Source organism: Drosophila bipectinata, chromosome 3L (assembly GCF_030179905.1).
Source record: "Drosophila bipectinata strain 14024-0381.07 chromosome 3L, DbipHiC1v2, whole genome shotgun sequence".
Classification (NCBI taxonomy): domain Eukaryota; kingdom Metazoa; phylum Arthropoda; class Insecta; order Diptera; family Drosophilidae; genus Drosophila; species Drosophila bipectinata.
This window is the reverse complement of record NC_091738.1, coordinates 14,106,283-14,132,713: the sequence shown is the minus strand read 5'-3', so window position 1 is coordinate 14,132,713 and position 26,431 is coordinate 14,106,283. Positions and strand designations below refer to the sequence as shown.

Here is a 26,431-nt window from a genome sequence, read left to right as displayed (position 1 = left end):
GCGCGTCGGCTCCGGCTCCGGCTCTTTTCTATTTTTCATTTGTTTTGTTGAAGCGCGGTGCAAACTTGGAGGAGCCCCCACCATGTCCGGATTGGAATCATACATCAACCACACAGTCAGCATAATCACGGCGGACGGGAGGAACTTCATAGGAACGCTGAAAGGATTTGACCAAACCATCAACATAATCATTGACGAGTGCCATGAGCGTGTCTTCTCCACAACCTCCGGGATTGAGCAGATTGTCCTGGGACTGCACATTATCCGCGGCGACAACATCGCGGTTATCGGACTGATAGATGAGACCATCGACTCTCGGTTGGACCTGGCCAATATCCGAGGCGAACCCCTTGGCCCAGTGGTGCACTAGAATAGAATAAATAAAAAAAATGTTCGAGACTTAACTGGCATTATATTTTAATTGTAACAGCTAATCGGATTCCACGCTAAAGTTAACCTGGCGGCATGCGAGAGTTTCCAGGTCCACCACGGCGACGCTCTGCGTCCTGCTGAAACTGGGCACGCATACGAGGCGAGTGCGTTTTCCGCTGGAGCTCTCATGCAGATCCGTCTCAAAGGAGGCGCAATTCCCGGCAAAGTATACGTGCGGGCACTCACGAAGAATGAAAGGATCGCTGTCGATATATGGGTAACAAGCCAAAGTATCCGGAGCAGTGGGAGCAACGTGTCCCCACTTGAGGGTGCATCTGAGGGCTTCTAGTGCAGAGTCTAGTGAGGTGCTGCGCAGCAGATCCGAGACGTTCTGGCCGGCAGTACCCATCACCAAGGCCTCGTCGAGGCGACAGCTGTAGGGGTTGGTCACTGCCTGGAAAGAGGAGAGCTTAGCTGCTTCCGGGAACATGCATTTGTGGAACGGCTGCTGGGGCAGCATAAAATTAGCCGGATCATAGGCTCCTGGAAGAATATCCACGGGCAGACTGCGGGCCCAGGCGGCAAACCACTTGTCCAATTGTGTGACAGCTTGGACAGTATCGTTGGCGTTTGCCTGAGTTCTGGCCACTTGTAAAGTTGGTACATGGGCCACAGCACTAGCTCGGACAGAGTTGCCTGCCACAATAAGGCGCACTATAGAGCCAGCCTCTTTTCCATTACCAAAACTTCCAGCTAGCCAATACTGGAACAGATTGAGGGCGTCTGCAAAGGTGTGGGCCTGTATTTGATCCAATCCAGAAACTAGAACCAAGAGCCGGCTGCTGTTTTTGGTTTTTAAAGGTTTCTGCGGTCCGCTCTCGTAGAAAAGTACGTCCTCCACGTTGAAGAAGCCTTCGCTGTCTGTGCCTCCAAGCACGGCACATACTACTCCGGTGGCCATAAGCTGGCCCTGAAGAAGTTCGCCCTGCAACCGCACGCGCTGCAGCTCATCCTCCAGCACCAGTTTGTCCTCCGGCTCAGAGTAATTTTGTCTGGGTGGCTGCGGCGCCAGCTGGTTCTCCTCCGAAATGTCCCTTAAGATACTAGGCTTGTGAGCTTGGTGCTTGTATATGGTGCCGATGAGGATGCAGTGCACATCCTGCTCGCCACGCAGTTCACACAGTTTCTTGATGGGCTCCTTGCGACCCCACTTTTCCTGTGCCAGTGGACTAAGGAGACGGGTCATCTCGGCCAACCGGTGGGCATACAGGTGGCAGAACTGCTTCTGGTAATCGTGAGTCTTCAGCCTAAACTGGGCGGACAGGTTTTCGTACTTAGTCTCCCGGCGTTGTGCCATTTTTTTGTTTGGATTTTCAATTTCTATACGGGGAACCTTTGAAGATGCAGTTTTGTTTCGTTTGGGCGCCAATAAGATACAGTGAAGACTGATTATTTGGAGAAGAGAATCTGTTTATCGATAAGTTTTGGTAGACAACCCGGATAAAATATATCTTAGTGATAAAATGTTGTAGAATATTAAAAAATAGTTAAAGTTTGAGCTTTTTACCCTTGAGAACTAATTATAAAATAATCCAGCAATGGCAAAAGTTAATCTTGCTAAGTTTATCGGAGTCCAGTTTTCACTGTACCCTGATTCCGATAGACGATAGGTCCCAGCTGTTATACACACTGCTATCGGAAATTAAGAGGAAGAGCGACGGACACAGCAAGAAGTTTATTTGCGATTAGGAAAAATCTGTACCGAATGCCCCGGGGCGATGTATTTGGTGTGTAAATCCAACCAGGTGATGAGGGAGTCTCTGACCATCCTCTGTGGATCGGCCTCGCGTCTTAAAGCGTCTCATTGCTGGTGATTTGGGCTACTTTTTCGGGGTCTTATTGATTTTTACGGTTTCGCGACTGCTACGCATTTCATTGTTTATTGATCTCCTAGTAGAAACTGCGTCGCAACGAAGGGAGAAGCATGTGTTAGCCGTAGGAAAGACTTCTGGGGATAGCCATCCCATCTCACAATGGGTGGCTCCGTAAGCCAGGTGTTTCGTTCGGGCTCGGCCCTGCTCTCCCATCGCGACGGGAAGGTGTCCAAGGCCACCGAAGAAACCATCCAAACATTGTTCGATATCCTGCGCGCCAATCCCAAGGTCTCGATTCAGACGCTTGAGAGTCTGCTGATCCAGATACCCAAGCACGAGAACATCCTGGCCCTCCACGACGAGTACGGCTACAATATACTGCAGCGCAGTGTCGGCCTCAATCACATCGATCTCACTAAATGGCTGCTGCACCGTCACCGTCCGGATGTAAACCGCTCGCCATGTTCCCTACCGTTGCACATTGCCACGCTTCGTGGCTACGAGGAGTGTGTGGAGCTCCTCCTGCGACACGGTGCCCGCATTGATGTGGACACACGCATGTGCTTTCCAGGCGCCCATACCCGCAACTGTGAGGAGAGCGGCAAGTGGCACAACAATGTGGACGATGTTAGTGAACGCCTAAGCACAAAGCTCCAAAACGCCCTTTACTACGCCATCGATGGCGACCAGTACAACGTTCTCAGTCTGCTTACCCAGAAAATGGAGGAGCCGTGGATACCATTCCGCGTTAAAAAACCGTTGTTACATCTCGCTTGTGAACGTGGAGCCTGGAACTGTGTCCAGCAGCTGGTTGTTACGCGTTCTGAAGAGATCAATCTCATCATGGACGAATACTATCCGATCCATCATGCCGTGCTCCATGACGGTCGCTTCCTCGAGTTGCTCATCCACCAGGGTGCTGTCACCACAGTGCGCACCTGCACCCAACAGATGACTCTTCTGCATGTGGGTGAGTATACTTCCGTACCTAGTTCAGTATGGTCTTTTCTAAAGCCCAATTTCCCTTTCAGTTATATTTGCCGCTCGAAAGTCAGCTGAGGACACACTTGCCACACTCCGTATACTGCTGGAGCGAGGCTGCAAAGAGCTGATCAATGCACCGGACTCTCTAGGAAACACTCCGCTACATGCCCTGATTGTACGCTATGCGCTGGAAGAGGCTCGGTACGGGTATGACAAGTGGAGCAAGTGGGACGTGCTGCATCTGGTCCGCTTTTTGCTGCAAAACGGTGCCAAGCAGTCGATCAACCAAGCTGGAAACAGTGCCATGGCTTGTGTATTCCGTCACCTGCGGGACTGGGAGGTCTGTTACGAACTGCTGAGCATGCTTATCAAGGAGGATGGCGACCCGAATATAGTTGGCCGGGATGGGTCTGTGCCGATCATGGTTTTGCTGGTTCCGCTAATTAACAAGGATCACCTGCATCACTTTACGCACTCAATGAAGGTGTGTAGATGAAACACACAAAAAGTATAAAAGAAATTAATGGTTTTGTTTCAGGTTTGCTATTTAAATTGCATTCGAATGCTGTTGCAACATGGAGCGAACCCAAACTGCTCGTACCGCGCTAACCTCAAGCCTCTCCACGTTCTCGTGTTCACAGTAAGTGAGAATTTTACGTTGAACTGCGACACTCAGAAGCGTACAAATTTCGACTTCATCAAAAACATCCTGCTGTTGCTGTTGCAACACGGCTTGGACTGCAACAAGACATATCAACACATTCTGCAGGCGGTGATGGACATGGTGCAGAATGTGCGAACTTGCCACGATATGGAGTGCGTCTACGAGCTAACGCTTACATTGATCCAGTACGGAGCTGATCCAAATATTTTGCTAAGTGGCAAAACCACGCCCGCCATTGCGATATTTTCCACCGAGCTGGCCACTTTCCGTAGCTCGTTTCGCACAAATTCCTGCTACCTGCTTTTCTACTACATCATTTTGATAACGAAAAAGGAGTTCATCCTGCTAGACCCTCACGCAACCTACCAGCGAGTGATCCACTTGTTTTATCTGACCATGGAGCACGAGCCACTGTTCAACTGCCTTAAGTCGCTGCACAACTTCTACGTGGCCCAGGTGCCGAGTAAAAAGACGGAACATCTCATAGCACTGATCTCGTCGCTCTACCGCCGCCCCAGGAGCCTTAAGCAACTGGCCCGCTTCGCCATCTATGAGGCGATGAATCGAAAGCTGGCCCAGAACATAAACCGCCTGAACCTACCCGGCCCGCTTAAGGACTACGTCTTGCAGTTCGAACGGTAGCGAGTGGTGGAGTAGTGAAGCCCAACGACCAATGAATCCCAACCGCAAACCGCAGCGAATTTGAGAATCAATCACAACTAATGTTGTACAATTTAATACGCATATTTACCAGGGAAACCCCTTTCAGTGCTCTAGTATTTGCCTACACCCCTACGTAGCTACGTCTGGTCTGTTCTGGATTGCAACTTTAGAAGAAAAAACTCATTGGATCGTTGGATTAAATATTAGACTTAAACTGAAAGTCCCGGACAGGCCCGTAACAGAAATAGAAACGCTTAAAAGTACCTAGACTCAACAGAAACACACACAAACAAAGCAAACGGTTTAAGAAAATATTGTCAAATCAAACACGTGCAATTTCTTTGATACAAATCTACTATATATTAACTACATTTGTTGTGAGGAGGATCGCTCATCTGTTTTGTATTTCTATACGTACAACTTTGTAATCTTTAACGCGCTTTGTATAAGCTACATATGTATGTAAGCACGCCCTCGGCTGTTGCACCTTATATCCTTTAAAGATCCCTTGCCTCTCCTTCGTCACATCTCATGCTACATAAGTTATAGATCATAAACTTAAGGCTGTTTTTTGAAAAAACATTTCGGGTGTTTTAGAATATTGTACATTTGACGGCAATCGTATGAGCGAGATGTTATGTAATTATTATTGTAACTATTATTATTATGATTATATTATTGTTGCTAAACCGTTGTTAATCTCTGTATCTGTAATGTCATTCTCAATCGAATTGATAACGCTATCGATCAATAATAAATACAAATAAAATTTCAAAAGGTCAGCCAACCGGCCTGAGTTTTCAAGAATCCTCGTTCCTGACTTTGAGAACTGTACTTTTAAAAACGAAAAACAAACACAAGTTGCCTTGGGAACAACAACAATAACAACGAGGCTAGGCAACCGAGGGAATTACAAACTTTTTTTATAGAAAAGGAGTGACCAGAACTCCCAAGCGGACATCAACGGTGCCGGGATGTACAGCCGAAAGTTGGAGCGGATGCACCGGCCGTCGTCGGACATCACCAAGTACGACAATGAGCCGTATATGCAGAACCCACTGCTCAAGTTCCGCATCAGCGAGGTGCACGAGCGGCGTCACTACCAGTTCCTCAAGCAGAAGGCGGCGGACGTAAAGGTCCGGGTAGCCCGACAGCAATGGAAGCCGGAACCGGACATGCGCCTTTTGCCACAAGCCCACTACGAGGACAACCTTCGACGAGAGGTGCGCAAGATAGTGGTGCCGCCTATGCTCCGCCGCACCGAGGCCAAGATCCTCAGCTATGTCTCCGAGCAGATGAAGTCCAAGTACCCGGAACTGGTTAAGGCCTACATGAAGGATGTGCACTCCGAGTTCAATCGCCTGATGAAGGTATATAGCATGAAGAACATACTCCGCCACCCGGAATTCTCCGACGAGGATCCCGCCACCTTCGAACTGCCACGGGCGGATTTCCACTTTCGTCGACCGGGAAAAACCCAAAACTATCCCAATTTTCTGGAGAATCGGCGCAAGATTGCCAGCAAGCTTCTCATCCTTCAGCTGCCTATGCGTGCCGTTCTAAATGTTTCAGTGGGGGAACTGCCCAACCTGGCCTGCATCTTCAACTACGTTATGGCCACGGGAGCTATACAACAGCAGCTTGGACTGGGCGGCCGAGAAGCGCTGTCCTATAAGTTCTACCGGAAATACATTCAATCCCAGCTGGACAAGGTGAACACCTTCCTACGTTGGACGTGGTATCCCAGGGTGGTTTTGATACTGCGGAAGCTCATCAGGAAGCGGGTGATGCCCATGAGTGTGTGGAAGCGTTCGTGGAACGCCCTAGAGGGGCTGATGAACCGCGAAATGACCAACATGAAGATACGCACCTTCGAAGAAATGTACCGCATGTGCGGCAATCCGAGGACGATGCCGATGCTTCGCCTGACTCTGGAGTGGGCAGAGTTTGCCGGGGATCTGGACACCCGACCCAACATGTGGGCGATATTGCGCACCTTTGCCGAAATCGCCACGGAGATCTCTATGGTTGGTTACCGAATGGAGCCACTGCAGCCCCAGGTACAGACCCTTACATCGATGGCCATGTACGCCAAGGTGAGCGACTATCTCAAGATAGAGATGAACGAGAATTTCCTGAAGGACGTGATCGATAAGGTTCAGGATATAATAATGCGCACGTATGGGGAAGTGATCCAGTACATCGATGAGTTTCGGGCCAAGTACTATGCCCTTTACTCGTGGCAGGAGCGAGATGCCCTTAACATTTTTCTGTCGGAGCCCCACCAGTTCGAGGAGTACTTCGCCCGGATAGACATGTACTACGGGTTTATCAACATGCTGCGCAGCGAGCCCGGGACGGAGTACTTTGTGCAAGCCGTAATCCATAATGAGCCGGCTATAATGGGTCTCCGGTCGCTGGCAGAGAACCTCATTCACGAGATAACAACTATTATCATTCGAGAACACATCAAGGCGGAGGTGGAGATTTGCGACGAGTTTGAAAAGATTAAGTACAAGGCTCTGGAGATCCCCAAGTCGACAGAGGAGCTTATCGAAAGCGCCGAGTACATGATTAATGTGAAAAAGGAAAAAATTGCGGAGCTGACGGACCGCATTCAGTACTGCCTGCAGGTGGGCACCAATATCGTGGAGCTGACAGAGATGTCCAAGTACCACTTCGACCTGACCATCAAGACGATAAATTGGATCAAGGACATTAACGAAATATGCGATTACAATGCGTCGCAGCAGGAGCAGTTCAAGTTCACCTTCGAGGAGCACTTGCAGGAGGTCATCAAGAAACTAAACGTGGACATTGAGGAGCTGCTGCCCAAATTGGCCGTTATTGATGACATGAGTCGTCCGGATAAGTTTCGGGACAGCTATATTCTGCTCCAAAACTATATCGACCAGCTCAAGACTTTTGATGACTACGTGGCCTGGATAAACAAGGAGGAGAAGCTCTTTAAGATTGCTCAAACGGAGTATCCTACTCTGGAAGTGATCAAGACTTTCGTCTATCCTTTTGCCGAGCTTATGAAGTGAGTATCCTGCGGGGAGTTCAGTAAAAAATACTTATTATATCCTCTCTAGATGCTGTATAGAGTGGCAGCGCTACTTAAGCGTCTGGAACGACGGGCCCTTCGAGTATCTGGAGCCCAAGTTTGTGGAGGGCACCACAGACAACTATTTGAAGGAGTTTCAGAAAAACCAGAAGTACTATCGCGTCAAAATCAAGCAGGATATGATCGATAATCCCGTGTGCAAGTTCAAGGGTCAAACAGAGGATCCCGACCCGGCCAAGCATCCTGTCCCGCTGCGTTTATGCACCTCGATGATTCAGTCGATCAAGGACTTTACCACTGGAGTTTTTATTGTGAATACCATGTGTAATCCTGCTCTGCGGAAGCGCCACTGGAAGGAGATGTCCGAGATCGCAGGATTCGATGTCACTCCTGATGCAGGGACCACTCTGCGCAAGATCCTTAACTCCGGATTGGACCCCATCCTTGACCAATTCGAGATAATCAGTATTGGAGCGAACAAGGAGTTGCAGCTGTGGAATGCCCTTCAGGCGATGATTAAGGAGTGGGAAAACAAGGTCTTTCCCTATGGCCCCTACAAGGAGACGGGCGTAATGATCTTGAACAGCTTGGACGACATACAAGCCCTGCTGGATGACCACATCCTCAAGACGCTGGCCATGCGGGGGTCCGCGTTTATGAAACCCTGCGAGGAGGAGGTGCGTGCTTGGTACGAAAAGATTATGCGGGTCAATGAGACCCTAGATCAGTGGGGAAAGGTGCAGGCCAACTACCTATACCTGCTCCCTATTTTCTCCTCCAAGGACATTGTGGCTCAAATGCCCGAGGAGGGTCGCCTGTTCACCATTGTGGAGCAGACCTACACTAGGAACATGGGCTTGGTTCTGCGACAGCCTTTGGTCATGGAAACGGCCCCTGTCTCTGGCCTACTGGAGTCTCTTCAGAAGGCCAATGAACTGCTGGAGGACATAGCCACTGGTGTGAGTAACTATCTGGAGAAGAAGCGCCTGTTCTTTCCGCGGTTCTTCTTTCTGGCGAACGATGAAATGCTGGAGATTTTGTCGGAGACCAAGGATCCGCTACGGGTATTGCCTCACCTGAGCAAGTGCTTCGAAGGCATAAACAGCCTAGAGTTTGATGTGGCCAAGAATGTCCTCGCCATGATAAGCAGTGATAAGGAGAAAATAGAATTCATGGAACAGGTGTCCACGGCTGCGGCCGGAGGAAGTGTGGAGAAGTGGCTCATCGGGGTGGAGGACGAGATGCTGAAAGCAGTTCGCTATCAGAACGAGCTATCCTTTGCGCACTACCCCAAGGTGAAGCGACACGAGTGGGTCTTGGAGTGGCCGCAGATGACGGTGCTGGCCATCTCGCAAGTCTACTGGGCCTCCCGGGTGCACAGCTGCCTGCGGCGTACTTTTGGAGGCAACATGACCGTCATGAACAATTTCTTCCAGGAGCTCTCCAAGGAGCTAAACGATATTGTGACACTTGTCCGATCTCCAAAGATCAGTAATCTGAACCGCATTACCATCAAGTCCCTGATTGTAATCGATGTCCACGCCAAGGACGTTTCGGAGGACCTCATAAGGCTGAAAATCAGTAGCGAGTTCGACTTCCAATGGCTCGCCCAAATGCGATACTATTGGGAGGACGAAAAGACCTGGGTTAGGATCATCAACGCCACGGTGCCGTTCGCCAACGAGTACTTGGGTAACTCCGACCGCTTGGTGATTACTCCGCTCACTGATCGATGCTACCGCACCCTGGTCGGAGCCTACCAATTGCATTTGAATGGCGCCCCGGAGGGTCCGGCCGGAACGGGCAAGACAGAGACCACCAAAGATCTGGCCAAGGCACTGGCCGTTCAGTGCAAAGTGTTTAACTGTTCGGATGGTCTGGACTACAAGGCTATGGGCAAGTTCTTTAAGGGATTGGCATCGTGCGGAGCGTGGGCCTGCTTCGATGAGTTCAATCGTATTGAGCTGGAGGTGTTGTCGGTGGTGGCCCAACAGATCCTTCTGATTATCCAGGCGGTTCGCGGCAATGTAGCCAAGTTTATGTTTGAGGGAACTGAGCTGACCCTTAACCCTGCCTGCTATGTGTGCATCACAATGAATCCCGGCTATGCCGGGCGATCCGAACTGCCCGATAATCTGAAGGTACTTTTCCGCTCAGTGGCCATGATGGTGCCGGACTACGCAATGATTGGCGAGATATCCTTGTACTCGTACGGCTTTGTGGACGCCCGTAAGTTGGCCGTGAAAATAGTGACCACCTACAGGCTCTGCTCGGAGCAGTTGTCCTCCCAGAACCACTATGATTACGGTATGCGAGCTGTGAAAACTGTTTTGTCTGCCTGCGGCAACATAAAAAAGATGTACCCAGACGAGGTGGAGGACATCCTGTTGCTGCGCAGCTTGATCGATGTAAATCTACCAAAGTTCTTGTCCTTCGACGTTCCCTTGTTCGAAGGCATAATCTCGGACATCTTTCCGGGCATCAAGCTGCCCCACATCGACTACAGCCTTTTCGAGAACGAATTTAAGAGAGTGTGCAAGGACGAGATCCTCGAACCGGCACCCAGTTTCCTTGTCAAGGTGATTCAGACCTACGAGATGATCATAGTGCGACACGGATTCATGTTGGTGGGAGAGCCTATGGCTGGTAAGTCGAAGACACTGCAGGTTCTAAGCAAAGTGCTTTCGGCGTTGAAAATCAAGGCACCGTCGAAGAGCAACTACTTCCAGCATGTACAGATGGGCATCATGAACCCCAAGTCAATTACCATGAACCAGTTGTACGGCTCCTTCGATCCCGTCTCGTACGAGTGGACAGATGGCCTGGTGGCCAAGATATTCCGAGATTTTGCCATGACGCCCACTCCGGACAGGAAGTGGGTAAATATTTGAAAATCCTTACAATTCATTTGATCTGAGTCTAAAAGGATACAATTTTTTTTTAGGTCATATTCGATGGGCCGGTGGATGCAGTTTGGATTGAGAACATGAATACCGTGCTTGATGACAACAAGAAGCTGTGCCTGACCAGCGGAGAAGTCATCACCATGACCAATGAAATGTCCATGGTATTCGAGGTAATGGATCTGGCGCAGGCATCCCCGGCTACCGTATCCCGGTGCGGCATGATTTACATGGAGCCCTCAACTCTGGGATGGAAGGTGTTTGCCAAAAGTTGGCTCAAGAAAGCAGATCCCCGCTGGGCGGATGAAGAGAATGTGCCTTATGTGATGGCTTTGTTGGGGTGGCTTTTGCCTCCGGTAAGTACTGTTTTCTTTTTTTTTAAATAATATTTAAACTTTAGTTTTTTTAAATTATGTTTTAGTGTCAGACTTTTGTGAGACGTTTCTGCAGCCAGTTCATTAAGCCGGGAGAGTTCAACTGCATGATGACCACCTTTGAACTCTTCGGGATGCAGATTGCTGAGGCCATTGAGGAGAACCCTGAGGATTACCAGAAGTACATTATCAGCTATTTCCAAGCAGCTATTCTTTTTGCTCTGGTATGGGGAGTAGGTGGAGTGCTGGACACCAACTCCCGCGAAAAATTTGATGCTTTTTTGAGAAAGGTATGTGTGGGGAATAGCTCTTGGATTAAAAAACTAATCTATTCTCTCCATCGCTAGCTGTGGGAAAACAATGACCAGATTCTGCCGGAACCTTTGGGAAAAATGGAGATTAGTCCGCCTACCGAAGGCCTTCTGGTGGACTATGTCTTCCAATACAAGCAACGCGGGGCCTGGCGCTACTGGCCGGATCTGGCCAAGCGCATGGACGTGGAGGAGACCAAGACGGGTGTAATTGTGCCCACAGTGGATACTGCTCGCTACGTCCATCTCCTAAAGATGCATGTGGAGCATAAGAAACGTATGCTCCTGGTTGGGCCAACGGGAACTGGAAAGACTGTATACATTCAGAACTATCTGATGAACAAGCTGGACAAGAATGTCTACGAATCCGGATTCATCACATTTACTGTGATGATCTCGGCCAACCAGTGTCAGGAGCTGCTGATCACCAAGCTACAGAAGTGGAAGAGGGGTATCTACGGCCCTCCAAAGGGGATGCAGAGTGTGCTCTTCGTTGATGATATGAATATGCCCGTCAAGGAGGTGTACGGCGCCCAGCCTCCGCTGGAGCTTCTTCGCCAGTTGTTTGATTACGGGCACGTCTACGATCTCAAAGACAGCTCCAAGATCTACATCCACGATGTCCTGATAATGGCAGCCTGTGGCTTGCCCGGAGGAAGTCGTCAGGATGTGTACGCGAGGTTCTTGAATCACTTCAGCGTTTACTCCATCAATACGTTCAGTGAGGACAGCATGTTCAGGATATTCCTTAATGTGGCGTTGAATGGATTCCGGCGGGCCGGGCACGGCCAGGATGTGTTTGTGGTTACCAACCAGATTGTGAGTGCCACCCAGAGCATATACAAGAGTGTTCAGTCGGAGATCCGAGCTACACCCGCCAAGTCTCATTACATCTTCAACCTGCGAGACATTTCCCGCGTCGTAACCGGCTGCACCCTCGTCAGGAAGGAGTCTGTCAACGATAAGAAGATCTTTGTAAGGGTGTGGTACCACGAGGCCATGAGAGTCTTCTATGACCGTTTGGTGGATGACGTGGACCGTCAGTGGATGTTTGACAAGCTGAACGAGTGCCTCAGAAGTAACTTTAAGGACAAGGTGGAGAGCGTCTTTGAAAAATACTGTGTCCAGGTAAGTACAAATTAAATAACAACAGTGTACCTATAAAAACTCCAATCCATCCTAGGTCAGGGACGAGATGGCGTTCACTATGGAGGTGGCTAGCAACGTATTTTTCGGAGTGTATTTCGACGAGGACAGCGTGCCAGATGAGCGGCGCTATGAGGAGGTACCCAGCTTAGAGGTCTTCCTCAAATTGTCTCTGGCCAGTCTGGAAGACTACAACTCGACCCGCAGGTCCAAAATGGACATAACCCTGTTCACGTTTGCACTCCAGCATTTGAACCGGATCTGCAGGATCATCTCGATTCAGGGAGCCAGCGCCCTGCTGATCGGCTTGGGCGGATCGGGGCGACAGTCGCTGACCAAACTGGCCACTAACATGGTGCAGACTTCATTCTTCCAGCCGGAAATCACCAAGAACTACGGCGCTAACGACTGGCACGACGACATCAAGGTAATCCTGAAGGAGGCTGGCGGAATGAACAAGCACACCACGTTCCTAATAACGGAGAACCAGATCAAGATGGAGCTCTTCCTGCAGGACATTGATTGCTTGCTCAACCAAGGCGAAGTGCCCAATATATTCCCAATAGACGAGAAGCAGGAAGTCCTGGAGATGGTGCGGCTGGCAGCTCAAGGAGGAAACCGGAACATTGATGTGTCGCCACTGCAGGTATTTTCCTTTTTCGTGGACCGGTGTAAGCAGAAGCTGCACATGGTCTTGAGCTTCTCCCCCATCGGCGATGCTCTGCGGACACGGGTGCGGCTGTATCCGTCGCTGGTAAACTGCTGCACCATTGATTGGTACGACAGCTGGCCAGAGGAGGCCCTCCAGATGATAGCCAAGATGTCGCTGGTGGACGTGAATGTGCCGAATGAAGACATCAAGATGGCCATCATGGACACCTGCCAATATTTCCACACCACAGCGGCTCGGGCGACGCGGGCGTTCTGCCAGATGACTGGTCGCCACATTTACCAGACAAACGCCTCCTTCATTGAGCTAATCCGCTCGTTCCAGACCCTGATTTACAAAAAGCAGAGCGAGACTATGTTGGCCAAGATGCGATACATCGGTGGTCTTGACACTCTGGCCCAGGCAGCGGCTGCCATTTCCATTATGCAGCGAGACCTGAATGCCCTGCAGCCGAAGCTGCTAGCCCTGGCGGAGGCCTCCCGTAAAATGATGCTGGAAATCAACAAAGAGACGCTGGCTGCCAGCGCCGCCGCCGAGCAGGTGAAGCGGGACGAGGAGGTGGCCTCCGTACAAGCTGAAGCCGCCCAGGTTCTAAAGCAGGACTGCGAACGAGATTTGGCAAAGGCCATTCCTGTGCTGGAGGACGCCTTGGCGGCTTTAAATACACTCAAGCCGGCGGATATTACGTTGGTAAAGTCCATGAAGAATCCGCCGCCCGTAATAAAGCTAGTAATGGCCGCCGTCTGCGTAATTAAGAATATTCCACCGGATCGTGTTCCGGACCCTGGCTCCGGCAAGATGGTCCAAGACTACTGGGGTCCAAGCAAGCGGCTCCTGGGTGAGATGAATTTTCTGCCAGCCCTCAAGGAGTTTGACAAGGACAACATTCCGGCGGACATTATAAAGCGTATTCGCAAAGAGTTCATTCCCAACAAGGACTTCGATCCTGCTGTGGTGGCCAAGGCCTCCAGTGCCGCCAAGGGGTTGTGCCAGTGGATCATTGCCATGGACATGTACGACGAAGTGGCGAAGGTTGTGGCGCCCAAAAAGGCCAAGTTGGCCGGAGCGGAGAAGGAGTATGCGGACACCATGGAGTTCCTGGCGGAGAAGCGGGCCCTGGCCCTGGCACTAGAGGAGAAGGTGGCCCGACTAAACATCGAGTTGGACAAGGCCAACGAGGAGATGAAGAAGACGGAGGATCACGCGGAGAGCTGTCGAAACAAGCTACTCCGGGCGGAGGCTCTAATTGGAGGACTGGGCGGCGAGAAGTCCCGCTGGAACAAGGCGGCCGAAGATCTGCAGGATCTGTTTGACCATCTTCCAGGCGACGTGCTCATATCCTGTGGAATTATCGCCTATCTCTCCGCTGTAAATCTCCAGGCCCGATCAGAATGCGTCAAAGATTGGTTTAAAAAGGTCACAGAACTGAAAATTCCATGTTCTGCGAAGTATTCCATCACCGATGTCCTAGGCCTGGAGGTGACCATCCAGAACTGGCAGCTAGACGGATTGCCCAACGACGAGTTCTCCAGTGAGAACGCAATCATATCGGCGAATTCCAGCCGGTACAGCCTGTTCATCGATCCTCAAGCTCAAGCCAACAACTGGCTGAAAAATATGGAGCGCAAGAACCGGCTGAACTGCGTCAAGTTCAACCAGGGGAACTATATGAAGGTCATCGCGGAGGCCCTCGAGTATGGGACGCCGGTTATCATCGAAAACGTGCAAGAGGAACTCGAAGTGCCCCTCGACCCGATTCTGATGCATCAAACCTTCGTGCAGGGCGGAATAAAGCACATCAGCTTGGGAGAGGCTGTGGTGCCCGTTAACCCGAATTTCCGGCTCTACATGACCTGCAATCTGCGAAACCCCCACTTTCTTCCCGAAACTTTCAACAAGGTTACGGTCATCAATTTTGCCCTGACCCAGAACGCCTTGATGGACCAACTGCTGAGCATTGTGGTGGCCAAGGAGCGACCCGATCTCCAGGAGCTGCGCATCATGCTAACAACTGAGGCGGCCGCCAACAAGGGTGCTCTTCGTGACGCAGAGAACATGATCCTCAAGACCCTAAGCGCTGGCGGGGACATCCTGGAAAACGAGGGCGCCATTCAAATCCTCGCAGACTCCAAAGGCCTGTCCAAGGACATTGTGGAGAAGCAGGAGGCGGCCAAGGAGACTGGGGCCAAGATCGAGACCTTCCGTCTGAACTACAAGCCCGTGGCTGTGCATTCCTCCATTCTATACTACTCCATTACGGATCTGCCCAACATAGATCCCATGTATCAGTTCTCCCTTAACTGGTACATAAATCTCTACATGTACTCTATTGAAACGGCCAACAAGTCCAAGGACCTTCCACGTCGCATCAAGTTCCTGGTCGATGGCTTCACCCGGAACCTTTACAACAACGTTTGTCGTTCCATTTTCGAGAAGGATAAGTTGTTGTTCTCCTTTATCCTGACAGCCCGCATCCTCCTTGGAACGGGACAGGTGGAAATGCGACACTTTGCCCATCTGGTCACCAACGCCAAGGAGTCTACAAATATTCCGCCCAATCCAGATCCTAGCTGGGTTACCGAGACGGTGTGGCTGAATATCCTGCGACTGGAGGAGCTGAAAGAGCTGCGTGGCATTGCGGACCACTTCTGTAAAAACTTGTCAGCGTGGCAGGCGATCTACGACCACGGTTCCCCGGAGTCACAGCCCCTGCCGGCTCCGTGGCACGACAAGACCACCGGCTTTGAGAAAATGATCGTCTTGAAAGCCCTGCGACCCGACTCTGTTTTTCTAGCCGTGAGAAACTTTATTGCCGGGAACATTGGGGAGCAGTACGTGACACCACCAGAGTTTGATATATCCAAGTCGTATGCGGACTCGACAGCCCTCACTCCACTGGTGTTCATTCTGTCGCCAGGAGCAGATCCCTTGGGCTCTCTGCTGGCGTTCGCCGAGAAGATGGGTCAGGAGGAGTCGTTCCAGAGCATATCCCTGGGCCAGGGTCAGGGACCGATTGCCACGGCTCTGATCAAAAATGCCCAGGAGATGGGCTATTGGGTGTGCCTTCAAAATTGCCATCTGGCTGCCTCCTGGATGCCAGTCCTCGAGTATATGTGGGAAAATATGGACACCTTTAACACCACACGTGAGTGAAGATGATGCCTTACCCAAATTGTACACTGTACTAAGTAATATTCTCCTATTCCTTTCAGCCAACTTCCGCATCTGGTTGACTGCCTATCCGACGCCCCAGTTTCCGGTTACCATTCTACAAAACGGAGTCAAAATGACCAACGAGCCTCCCACGGGTCTGAAGGAGAATCTGATGAGGTCCTACAACTCGGAACCCATTAACGACTACGAGTTCTACACAGGATGTGCCAAGCAGGACCGTGCCTTTACCAGGTTACTCTATGGTATCTGTTTCTTCCACGCAGTTGTCCAGGAGCGGCGGAAGTACGGCCCACTGGGCTGGAACATTGCCTACGGGTTCAACGAATCAGACTTGCAGATTTCTGTGCTCCAATTAAGTGTGAGTAGAAGCGATAGATTAGGAAGGATACAATATTAATACCCATTTTAATCCGTAACAGATGCTGCTCAACCAGTACGAGCATGTTCCGTACGATGCGATCTCGTACCTCACCAGTGAGTGCAACTACGGTGGCAGAGTGACGGATAACTGGGATAGACGTGCCATTGTGACTATCCTGGCGGACTTCTGCAATGCCCAGGTGGTGGGAGACAACAAGTACAGGTTCGCTGCTGACGACCGTTACATCCTACCTCGGAAGACTGAGCACCGTGAAATCCTTCGCTACCTGGACGAAAGTATCCCCTCTTTGGCGCCACCGGAGGTCTACGGCTTGCACGCCAATTCTGGAATTACGAGGGATCTGCAAACCACAAAAACTCTGCTGGACTCGATGATTTTGCTGTTAGGAAGCGAGGCAGCCGGATCCTCGGGAGCCGGTGTGAGTGTGGAGCAGGTCATTCTTGGCACGATTAAGCAGATCGAGCAAGAAATGCCACCGGACATGGACATCGAGGGAGCGGCTGAAAAGTATCCGGTGGATTACAATGAATCCATGAACACAGTGGTGGTGCAAGAAATGGAGCGTTTCCTGAAGCTTCAGAAGGAGATTCGAGCCTCTTGCCGGGATTTGGCAATGGGTATCAAGGGTATTATTGTAATGACTCCGGACCTGGAGAATGTTATGACAGCCATGAAGTTTAATCGCATACCGACCAAATGGATGTCGAAATCGTATCCATGCTTGAAGCCACTGGGGTCCTACGTGCAGGATTTGTACAAGCGACTCAATTGGCTTCATGATTGGCACCACCATGGGAAACCACCCACCTTTTGGCTATCAGGATTCTTTTTCACCCAGGCCTTCCTCACTGGAGCCATGCAGAATTTCGCCAGAAAGTACAAAATTCCCATTGATACTCTAACCTTTGACTACGTGGTCCTGAAGGTGGAGACGAAGACGGCGCCTCCAGAGGACGGAGTCTACTGCAATGGCCTGTACTTAGAAGGTGCTCGCTGGGATTGGAACGATAGTGTCCTGGTGGAACAGTTCCCTAAGATCTTGGTTTACGCAATGCCCGTGATATATTTTAAACCGTGTACCATTTTGGAGCTGGTTGAGGGAACACGCTATCGCTGTCCACTTTACAAGACCGGTGAGCGAAAGGGAACTCTCTCTACCACGGGGCATTCCACGAACTATGTGGTGCCGCTATTATTAAACACCCATGTGAAAGCCTCCCATTGGGTCAAGCGGAGCGTGGCTCTCATCTGCCAGACTAACGACTGAGCTCCGATTCTCGGAGACAATTTCATGTTTACTTTTTCCATGACCCATCTTTGGATAAATGTGATGTGGGTTGTTCTTGAAGCCTCTGGAGATTTAAAACAATTTCGGTTGCAATTGCATTAACGTCTTTGGAGGTTACAATAACACTCCATATCATAAAACTTAAAAAAACAATGGTTGTAGTATGTATGCTTTAAATGGTTAAGGGTTAAGGGGAGGGTAAGGTCAAATCATGCCAAAAAAGCCATGTTTTTGTGATTTTTTTCCTGACGACACAGTTAAAATTTATTTATTCAACCAACGGTATATTAAAGTATGACATTAGAAGAATGTTTAATAAAATTTTTACAAAAAAATATTAAAAAATATGGCAACGGTAGCAGTTGTCCGGACGTGTCGCCAAAAAAAGTTGAATTGCGGTGCCCCTCATAACTCGGTGCTGGATCATTTGTAATCAAAAAATGAAAATTCATTCGTTAGATAATAGTTCGCCCCAGGTAACGCTGTAAAGGTTTTTTGAAAATTGCAATTTTTTAATTTTTTCGAAGACTTTGAAGTGAAAAACTCAATTTTTTGGGAAAAAATAGGTTAATTTGTCATTGCGAAATCAAAACTATGAACAAAAAAAATAAAACTCGACAGCGTTACCTCGTAAAATATGTACAGAAATAGTGTTTAAAATTTCAAAAGGATCGGTGCAGTAGTTTTGATGTTATGAGGGGCACCGACTTTGAAAACGTGAGTTGTGGGAATAACGCTTTAAAGTTTTAAACAAAACAAAATTCAGTGTAAAACGTTTGCAAGCAACTTCGTCAATAACTAATAACTTCGTCAATTTTGCTTTAATTGACTTGAAATTTTGACACAATATTCTTCAGATATGCATTCAATTTAAAAAATAAAAAAAAATGGGGAAAAAAAAAATTTAATACCTTACCCTCCCCTTAAATGGTTTTGAAGGACACTTTGTCTTTTATATTGGGGATATTGTTTTTGGAAAAATACAGGAAAAAAAGTTTTTTCGCATTCAGGAGTTAATTATAAATTACCTTATCGGCAGATCAAACCATATATATATAAGATCATAATCACAAAGAATAAAAAAATGAATGAATCGAAAAAATTAGTTTGCTTGATTCTGGAAATCTTTTGATGCAGATTGAAGAAGATGAGTTCTTTGATAAGTAAAAGGGATTCCGTTTTTAAATCGGTTGCCAAATAGATAAAATATTCGCAAAAAGGTGAATAAAAATTCTAAAATTTTGTCGAATAAATAATGTCGAAATCGTTGTTCCGATTTTTGTAACTTCATGAAAGAAAAATGTTCATTACTCGGCTAATATTTGGCCGATTTCAAAATGTCATACCTTCCCAATTTTGGAACTCAAAATACTATCACGTCAAATTAAAACCTGGCTATAAAAATTTTGAACAATTTTTCGTAATTTTTGTAAGGGGTACCCCTTTGATTTTTGGCAAAAAATTTGGAAAAAATTAGTTTGCTTGATTTTTGAAACTTTTGATATTGATTGAAGCAGATGGGTTCTCTGATAAATAAAAGGGATTCCGTTTTTAAATCGGTTGCCGAATAGATAAAATATACGCAAAAAGGTGAATAAAAATTCTAAAATTTGGTCGATTAAATAATGTAGAAATCGTTGTTCCGATTTTTGTAACTTCATGAAAGAAAAATGTTCATTGCTCGGCTAATATTTGGCCGATTTCAAAACGTTATACCATCCCGATTTTGGAACTCCAGATTTTATCATATTCAATAAAAACCTGCCTTATAGACCGTACTCAGGAAATTCTGCAATATAATAATACATATATTTACATTACAGGGTATTTTCAATGATATAAAATCTGTATTGGCCTTTATAAAACCATACATTATTCCTTCATGGATTTATTTGAGAAATTTCCAATTAGTTGTATTTTACATAAAATCACATTTCCCAACAGATTTCTTATAAGTGAGAATGGTTTGTTTAAACTCTGTTAAAGAAAAATACAAATTTAAAATTATATTATGCGCACTTAATGGTTACGATTTGCAAATTCACAGCTTCAGAAACGCTGGGCTCTCTGAAATCAATTGATTGGCCCGGGACTCAAATTTGGAAGCCCCTCCGGAGCCGGGGGCTTGGGATGCGTCTCACTTACTGCGTGCGGCAAGGTAGGGTGTCCAAAGCCGCCGCAGCATCGCCCTCATTAGTGTCGTTAGAGCTGTCGCTGCTGCGCCGCTGACTGGTGGCATTGGACACTGGTGATGGTGTGGAACTAGTGCTGCTGCTGCCCCTTCGATGGCGTGCCAGGTGAGCTCTCCCAGCTGCGGTCGTTCGGTTAGCAACCCGCGGAAGGCGAACATTACGATAACGGCTTTCTCGGGATACTGGAGAGCTAATAAAATGGCGTATAAAATTCTGGAACTGATTAATATCAAAGTTCTCAGTGTCATTAATGTTTCTCTCAAAGTTCCGCTTCAGGGTCTTCCTAAGGATTTCCGCTTTGGGTGTTTTCTGTGAAGAAACCAAATGGTGTAAAGGTAAGCACTAAATTACTGATTAGACTTACCTCTTCGGAACCGTTAGGAGCCCAAATTTTAACATCGTGTTCCAAGCCTGAGGTGGCCAGAACCGGCATCCAGGGGTGCGGCTCCAGACAGTTGACCACTCCAGCGTGATCGCCCTTCATGAAATTAATAATCGCTTCCGTGTTCTTATCCCAAAGAAAAATGTTGCCGCAGTCGCTGCCACTAACGATGTACTCCGATCTCGGTCCGAAAAAGTTCACACCCTTGATGGTGCGGCTGTTACTAAACGACCAAAGTACTATATTAGTAGAAGGCTGAACTTTTGTGAATTTGCCTTACACGTGTCCCTTGTAGCTGTGCAGGGTTTCGCCATCCGTGTAGTTGCGGCTATCGAACAGATAGATCCAATCATCGCTGTAGGAGGCCAGAATCTCGCTTCCGCTGTAGTTGTAAACTGCACAGGTGATCTGGGTTATCTTGGTCTGGGCACGGGATGGAAGAAGGGGAGAACAGAGATTAAAGTGTTTGGGCTTGGGCGCGGAATCGCATGCTCACATCCGTTACTTCGCGCGGAGTCATCTCATGAACGGTCTCGGTCAACTTCCGCTTGTCGTAGACCCGCAACTTTTCATCCGATCCGCTAACCATGAATTCCGGTGCAAATGGATGATGCGCAATGCTAAACAGGCGCACTCGTCGGCTTCTTTCGTTCCGTTCCTGCGTCACAACGCGCAGCATTGTGGAGGAAGTAGTACTGCAACGCAGATCATAATGTTTAACAGCCGCATCTTCACCAGCGCTCATCACTTCATGTCGGCTATGGGGCACTACTACGATCTTGTGTACCGAATCGACATGAGAGTACAGGCGAGTGGGTTTGGTGGTACCACCAGAAGGCGGTATAACGGCTCGTCGCACTTGCCCATCTCGGCTGGCTGTCACAATGTCCAAACACCCCACACTATCAATAAACTTGGCCTGGAAGATATTCATGTTGTGGCCGGAGCGAAAGCTGTGCACCGCCTTGTCATTCGCCCAGTCCCATACGATTATTTTGAGGTCATCGGACCCTGAGCAGATCAAGTCCCCCGAGCGGTTGAAATTCAGGCAGTTAACGCAGCCCGAGTGCTGGCTTAGGGAGCTCAGTTGTGTTAACTGTTCCACCATTTGCCGTGAGGCATAGTATCCGCGTCCAAAGCTTTCCACTGAGGTATGACCACCGCGCCAATCAATACGATTGGTAATGTTGTTCTCCCGATGCATTAATTCCTGGGCGCAGTTCCAGGTGTATACCGGTTTGCACTTGCACATGACTTCTGATACAGAATTTTCAATATTTAGCTGTTGGTTTGCATCGAAGTGTTCATGTTCCCCTTCATGTCCGTCGTCATCATCCTGAAAATTAATATTTGTTAACCGGTATGGTCAAAACTTTAGTTGAATTCACCTCAGTCGAAGACAGATCGCTGGAATATGTGGGGAAAGGGTCGCTGTGGGTGGACGAGCTATCATCGGATGAGGAATTGAACAGAGCTGGAACTTCCTGTTGCGGTTCCTGCTCCTGGTCCATCGGATCTACGGCCTCCCCGGCAACGGCGGCTTCTCCGTGGTCACTGTCATTTCTTTGGGTCTCCCAGCTAGAGTTTGTGTCTGAGTCGGTCAACGAGCCCACGACTTCGAAATTAAACCTAGAGCGTCGTATAAGGCGTGGTGGCATGAACTGCTCATCCGATAGGAGGAGCAGTGGTGGTTCTGCTGGCGGCTCGACCGCATCGTCATTCACCTCATCATCGCTATCAATGGCATTGCTAGTGCTGGGGGAGTGACTCTTTTGGGTGTTAGCTAAAACAGCGCTGGCAGACTCGGGAGACAGCTGACACTCTAGAAGGGATGGGACCTGCTGATGGTCTTGCTCTTCTGGTCCAATTTCCTGAGCATCACCAGGCGGGTTTTCTTTCTCAACCGCATCTGACAGGTTTTCTTTCTCCATAGGTTTCCCCTCACCGTTGTTATTGTTGCTGGCAGTGCTTGCGACTGTAGTGGTACTAATCGGACTCTCGTTCGCACTGGCACTTTTCTCCACGCTGGCCCCCCAAGGGAAAAAATCAATCTTTTATTTAAGGCTCAGGGCTTACTTAACAGCACCCACTTACCCAACCTGAATGGACTCTCCAAGTCCACCGGAATCTCCGGAATCCAGAGAATCATTACGTTTCTGTCTTTTGCAGGCGGAAGACGTCCTTCCGTCTGCTTTCTCCTCATCCACGTCCATATTAAGTGGAGCCACCAGCCGAGATATATAGAGCCTTAGTTCCTTCTATTTGCCGACTCTGCCTAGATAGATTTCCAGATTTTCCCTTTTGCGCTTGTTTACGTTAGTTAGATGGCAGGAGATGGAACTTTTGCTCTTATCGTCGATAGACCGATAGCTTTGGCGCGTTTTTGGTAGAATTTGAACGCCTACGGCGAACAGCGTTAGAAAAATTTTGAGCTCGCAAAGTCAAAAAATTATTATGACAATTTATTTTGTAATGATATTCGAGCTACTTTTAGTCATCTTAACAGCCTGCTTTGGTTAGTCACAAAAGTGAAAAATCAAACTAGTGTTGGAACACGCTTAAATTTATTTAAAAATATTTTAAAATTTAAATGGATGTTTTTAATGACGTTATTAAATTTTTAATATAAGATGTTTTTACTCAGATACAATAAAATTTGTTTGTTCGCTGCGATTCAAAATAAACTTTGCTTAAAGTTTTTTCAAATATAATTCTCTGATTATTCGGTTAAAAATTCGAAATAAGTTTTAAATAAATTGTAATGAAATAAAATGGCGTATTAATATATAACTAATACAAACATTAGTAACATTATACTAATAAATCCGCCAGTCTTCAAAAATTTTTATGTTTCCACTTCCAAAACACCATGGGCCTCAGACATGCTTGAGTAGCTCTACATGTCTGGCTCTAGACTTGGTTCATTTATAAGTTGGCTGGCGGCGAAGACGGTACGAAGTTTCGGCCGCGAGTGGAACCGGTCGAAAAAGGCAGTTTAATACGTTCGGCCATAAACCTGAGATATACATAGTACGTATCGCGGAGAATACAAGACTGTGAAGCGATTGGATACGCAGAGCACGTCGTCACTGGAGTAGATACGCCCTACCGACAAACTGCCTCCTCAGTGAATGTACTTGTTTTGGAGTTACACTGGGGCTCCTCATAGTGAAACCTACTTAAATATAAATACGTATATGCCACATGAACGCTAATTGGCTTTCCACTTCCTCTACTGCGCATGCGTAGCCCACAAAACTTTGACGGATTTGGAGTTCATACCCACCCAACAGACGTATTCTTGGATTACGACCTGGTTTTTTCCTCTCGATTTCGTTACAGACCAACAATTTTTTAGTGATATTTGTTTTCTCACAAGTTTGGCGGGTCCTAACTCGTGATGAACGCCAGATTCCGGTTTGCCAGCGGCTGGGACAAACAAAGAGCAGAAAAGAAACAAATTAATATGCAAAAGTTTAGTGGAAGCAAAAAATGTAAAATAGCCGGAAAGTGAAACCACTTTATGCTTTGTTTTCCATCATTTTTTTCGGGAGCGCACACCTATTTTCCGCCTCGAAAAATATTACATTTTTTAGAGTGCCTTTTCGTGCCATTTTTTTTTATCAGCGACTTCATCATCAAGGTGAACCTGTCTTCCCCCTCGCCGGTATCAAAAACTCGCTGGTGGCATGATTCACGGCTGCAAGTTCTGCTTGGCGTTGCACCCAAGATCGCTATTCCCACTGGTCAGCTTTTTAAGGGCATCCAGGCGAAAGTTGAGAATCAGGTTCGACAGACCGAAGACCGCTTCCCCGCGCCAAATTGCCAAATACCCCAGAACGGGGGAACAAAGCGACGTCTTTGATTACATTTGACTTCATTTCGATCTTAAGATACATTCTTCTGACTCACTGAAATTAGTGTTTACAAATGGACATTGTTTGTGATTCATTGAGTGAGCATAAGATTCTCTCTTGTATGTTTTTCCCGCATTTCTGGGTAGATTTTTCTGCCTTTCACTTTTCCAGTTTAATTAAAGTGCCAATTGCGTCGAATTGAAATTGTCACAACATAGTTGAGAGTCAACCCGCAAAGCATTTAACTCAATTGCGTTTGTTTTTTTTCTTCAGGAACGGAACGCAGCAATGAAGATGGTATGGGGAGAAGCAACGCAGCTCTGGCTGCTCGTTTTCCTGGGCACCTGGGGGGCTTCGGTGGTCGCCAAGACAGGTAAGAAAGAAGCCAGATGGCTCATGGAAAGGCTAACCGCAAGGGGTGGCTAATTCTGGTTGTTGTTCACTCATAGGACCTGCACACGACAAGGTGGTAGTTTGCTATATTTCCACCTGGGCGGTTTACAGGCCGGAGCAGGGCGCCTATGCCATAAACAACTTCGATCCCAACTTGTGCACCCATGTGGTGTACGCTTTTGCGGGCCTGGATATCGCCCAGGCAGCCATAAAATCCCTGGGTGAGTTTATGCAAATTTAAAGACTCCCTTTCTGTTACATGACCAGCTTTCCCCTTTAGATCCTTGGCAGGACCTCAAGGAGCAGTACGGCAAGGGTGGCTACGAGCAGCTGACCGGCCTGAAGCGCAGCCATCCGCATCTGAAGGTCAGCTTGGCGATTGGCGGCTGGAACGAGGGCTCTGCCAACTACTCCACCCTGGTCTCGAATGATCTCCTGCGCGGCAGATTCGTCAAACAGGTGTCAAGCTTCGTGCGGAAGTATGACTTCGACGGCTTGGATCTGGACTGGGAATATCCCACACAGAGGGGCGGCAAGCCCGCGGACCGAGAGAACTTTGTGGCACTGACAAAGGAGCTGCGGGAGGAGTTCGACCAGTACGGTCTTCTCCTGACCTCCGCTATCGGGGCAGCCAAGAAAGTAATTGATGAGGCGTACGATGTCCGGCAGATATCGCGGTACCTGGACTTCCTACACATCATGTGCTACGATTACCACGGCAGCTGGGACCACAAGGTGGGGTACAATGCCCCGCTGACGACTTCTGGAGAGGATCCTCTGAGTGTGGTGAGTCGACTAGATGTTTATTGTTTCAAAATTCTAATATCCGTCTTCTCCCAGCAATTTTCTATCGACTACCTATTGAAGCTGGGAGCTCCGCCTTCCAAGCTGGTGCTGGGACTGCCGTTTTATGGGCGCACCTTCAAGACGCTGGCGAACGGAAACTTGAACGATGCCAGCGACGGAGCCGGATTTAAGGGTCCCTTCACCCGGGAGGACGGGTTCCTGGGCTACAACGAGATCTGCGCTACGCTGAGCAACCGAACGTCGGGTTGGGAAAGGCAGTGGGACCCCCAAACCAGTCAGGTTCTGGCCAGGTCGGAGAGAAACGTGTTCACACAGGAGATCAGCGTGGTGACTTACGACAGTTCGCGTTCCATTGCCAACAAGGTCCTTTTCGCCATGTCCAAGCGGTTGGCAGGTGTAATGGTGTGGTCTGTGGATACGGATGACTTCCTAGGCATCTGCGACTTGGACGTTGATACCTATGAGGACTTTAAGAAGGTTGTCTCCGCTCCAAAAAGGCTGAGTCGGAGCTATCCCCTGCTAAGAACAATAAACGAGGCCACGCTTCTGGCTGTGGAGGAGCTAGCCACTCCGGAGGTGCCACCTGATAACTCAGAAAACGAGATTCCCCACGGCAGCATGGCAGACAGAAAGAATTCTGCCGCTACCGTAGTAAGCCTGGGCCTGGGACTCATCTCCGTTGTTATGCTGCGAGGGGTGGGGTCGTTATTCTAAGTAATCACCTTGTTTAGGTAGTCATTAAATAATAAATCTTACTTTTAAACACAAGAGAGTGTATCTTTCATCTCTACCCTCCCGATATAAAAGCAATGTGGATTTCTTTTAAAATGTTTTGGTTATACTTGGTGTACTTCTTTAATAAATTTAACTGGCGCTCTAACATTTAACTAACTAATATATATATATATATATTTATAGTGTATATGGA

General features: G+C 48.3%; 6 protein-coding genes across 8 annotated transcripts; 4 read left to right on the top strand and 2 right to left on the bottom strand.

Annotated features, from left to right (window-relative positions):
• Positions 1-3: 3 nt before the first annotated feature.
• Positions 4-404, top strand: LOC108120728 (U6 snRNA-associated Sm-like protein LSm8). The gene has a single exon (XM_017234480.3). The coding sequence runs from the start codon at positions 83-85 to the stop codon at positions 368-370; it is 288 nt and encodes a 95-aa protein (XP_017089969.1). The 5' UTR covers positions 4-82; the 3' UTR covers positions 371-404.
• PolD2 (DNA polymerase delta subunit 2) lies at positions 401-1,822 on the bottom strand. Its single transcript, XM_017234478.3, has one exon. It carries the CDS (start codon positions 1,727-1,729, stop codon positions 431-433), a length of 1,299 nt encoding a protein of 432 aa, XP_017089967.2. The 5' UTR covers positions 1,730-1,822; the 3' UTR covers positions 401-430.
• A 232-nt stretch (positions 1,823-2,054) lies between these two features.
• Positions 2,055-4,536, top strand: LOC108120858 (ankyrin-3). The gene is made up of 3 exons (XM_017234698.3): positions 2,055-3,216; positions 3,278-3,714; positions 3,769-4,536. Exons 1-3 carry the CDS (start codon positions 2,406-2,408, stop codon positions 4,534-4,536), a joined length of 2,016 nt encoding a protein of 671 aa, XP_017090187.1. The 5' UTR covers positions 2,055-2,405.
• A 995-nt stretch (positions 4,537-5,531) lies between these two features.
• Dhc62B (Dynein heavy chain at 62B) lies at positions 5,532-18,174 on the top strand. Its single transcript, XM_017234620.3, has 8 exons — positions 5,532-7,600; positions 7,653-10,503; positions 10,569-10,883; positions 10,949-11,191; positions 11,249-12,340; positions 12,396-16,173; positions 16,241-16,560; positions 16,622-18,174. The coding sequence occupies exons 1-8, from the start codon at positions 5,532-5,534 to the stop codon at positions 17,849-17,851; spliced, it is 11,898 nt and encodes a 3,965-aa protein (XP_017090109.2). The 3' UTR covers positions 17,852-18,174.
• A 1,509-nt stretch (positions 18,175-19,683) lies between these two features.
• On the bottom strand, positions 19,684-22,914 carry LOC108120852 (DDB1- and CUL4-associated factor 8). Its single transcript, XM_070279877.1, has 6 exons — positions 22,541-22,914; positions 21,835-22,471; positions 20,943-21,782; positions 20,727-20,869; positions 20,429-20,669; positions 19,684-20,373 (listed from the first exon to the last, which is right to left on the bottom strand). The coding sequence occupies exons 1-6, from the start codon at positions 22,657-22,659 to the stop codon at positions 20,014-20,016; spliced, it is 2,340 nt and encodes a 779-aa protein (XP_070135978.1). The 5' UTR covers positions 22,660-22,914; the 3' UTR covers positions 19,684-20,013.
• Positions 22,915-23,332: 418 nt separating this feature from the next.
• On the top strand, positions 23,333-26,271 carry Cht2 (Chitinase 2). Of its 3 annotated transcripts, none has more exons than XM_017234616.3 (5): positions 23,333-23,476; positions 24,577-24,676; positions 24,753-24,917; positions 24,977-25,482; positions 25,537-26,271. In XM_017234616.3, exons 2-5 carry the CDS (start codon positions 24,592-24,594, stop codon positions 26,215-26,217), a joined length of 1,437 nt encoding a protein of 478 aa, XP_017090105.2. In that variant the 5' UTR covers positions 23,333-23,476; positions 24,577-24,591; the 3' UTR covers positions 26,218-26,271. The 3 variants fall into 3 exon arrangements, with proteins under 3 accessions (XP_017090105.2, XP_070136009.1, XP_070136008.1); XM_070279908.1 differs by lacking the exon at positions 23,333-23,476 and adding an exon at positions 23,496-23,579; XM_070279907.1 differs by lacking the exon at positions 23,333-23,476 and adding an exon at positions 23,673-23,741.
• The last annotated feature ends 160 nt before the right edge of the window (positions 26,272-26,431 follow it).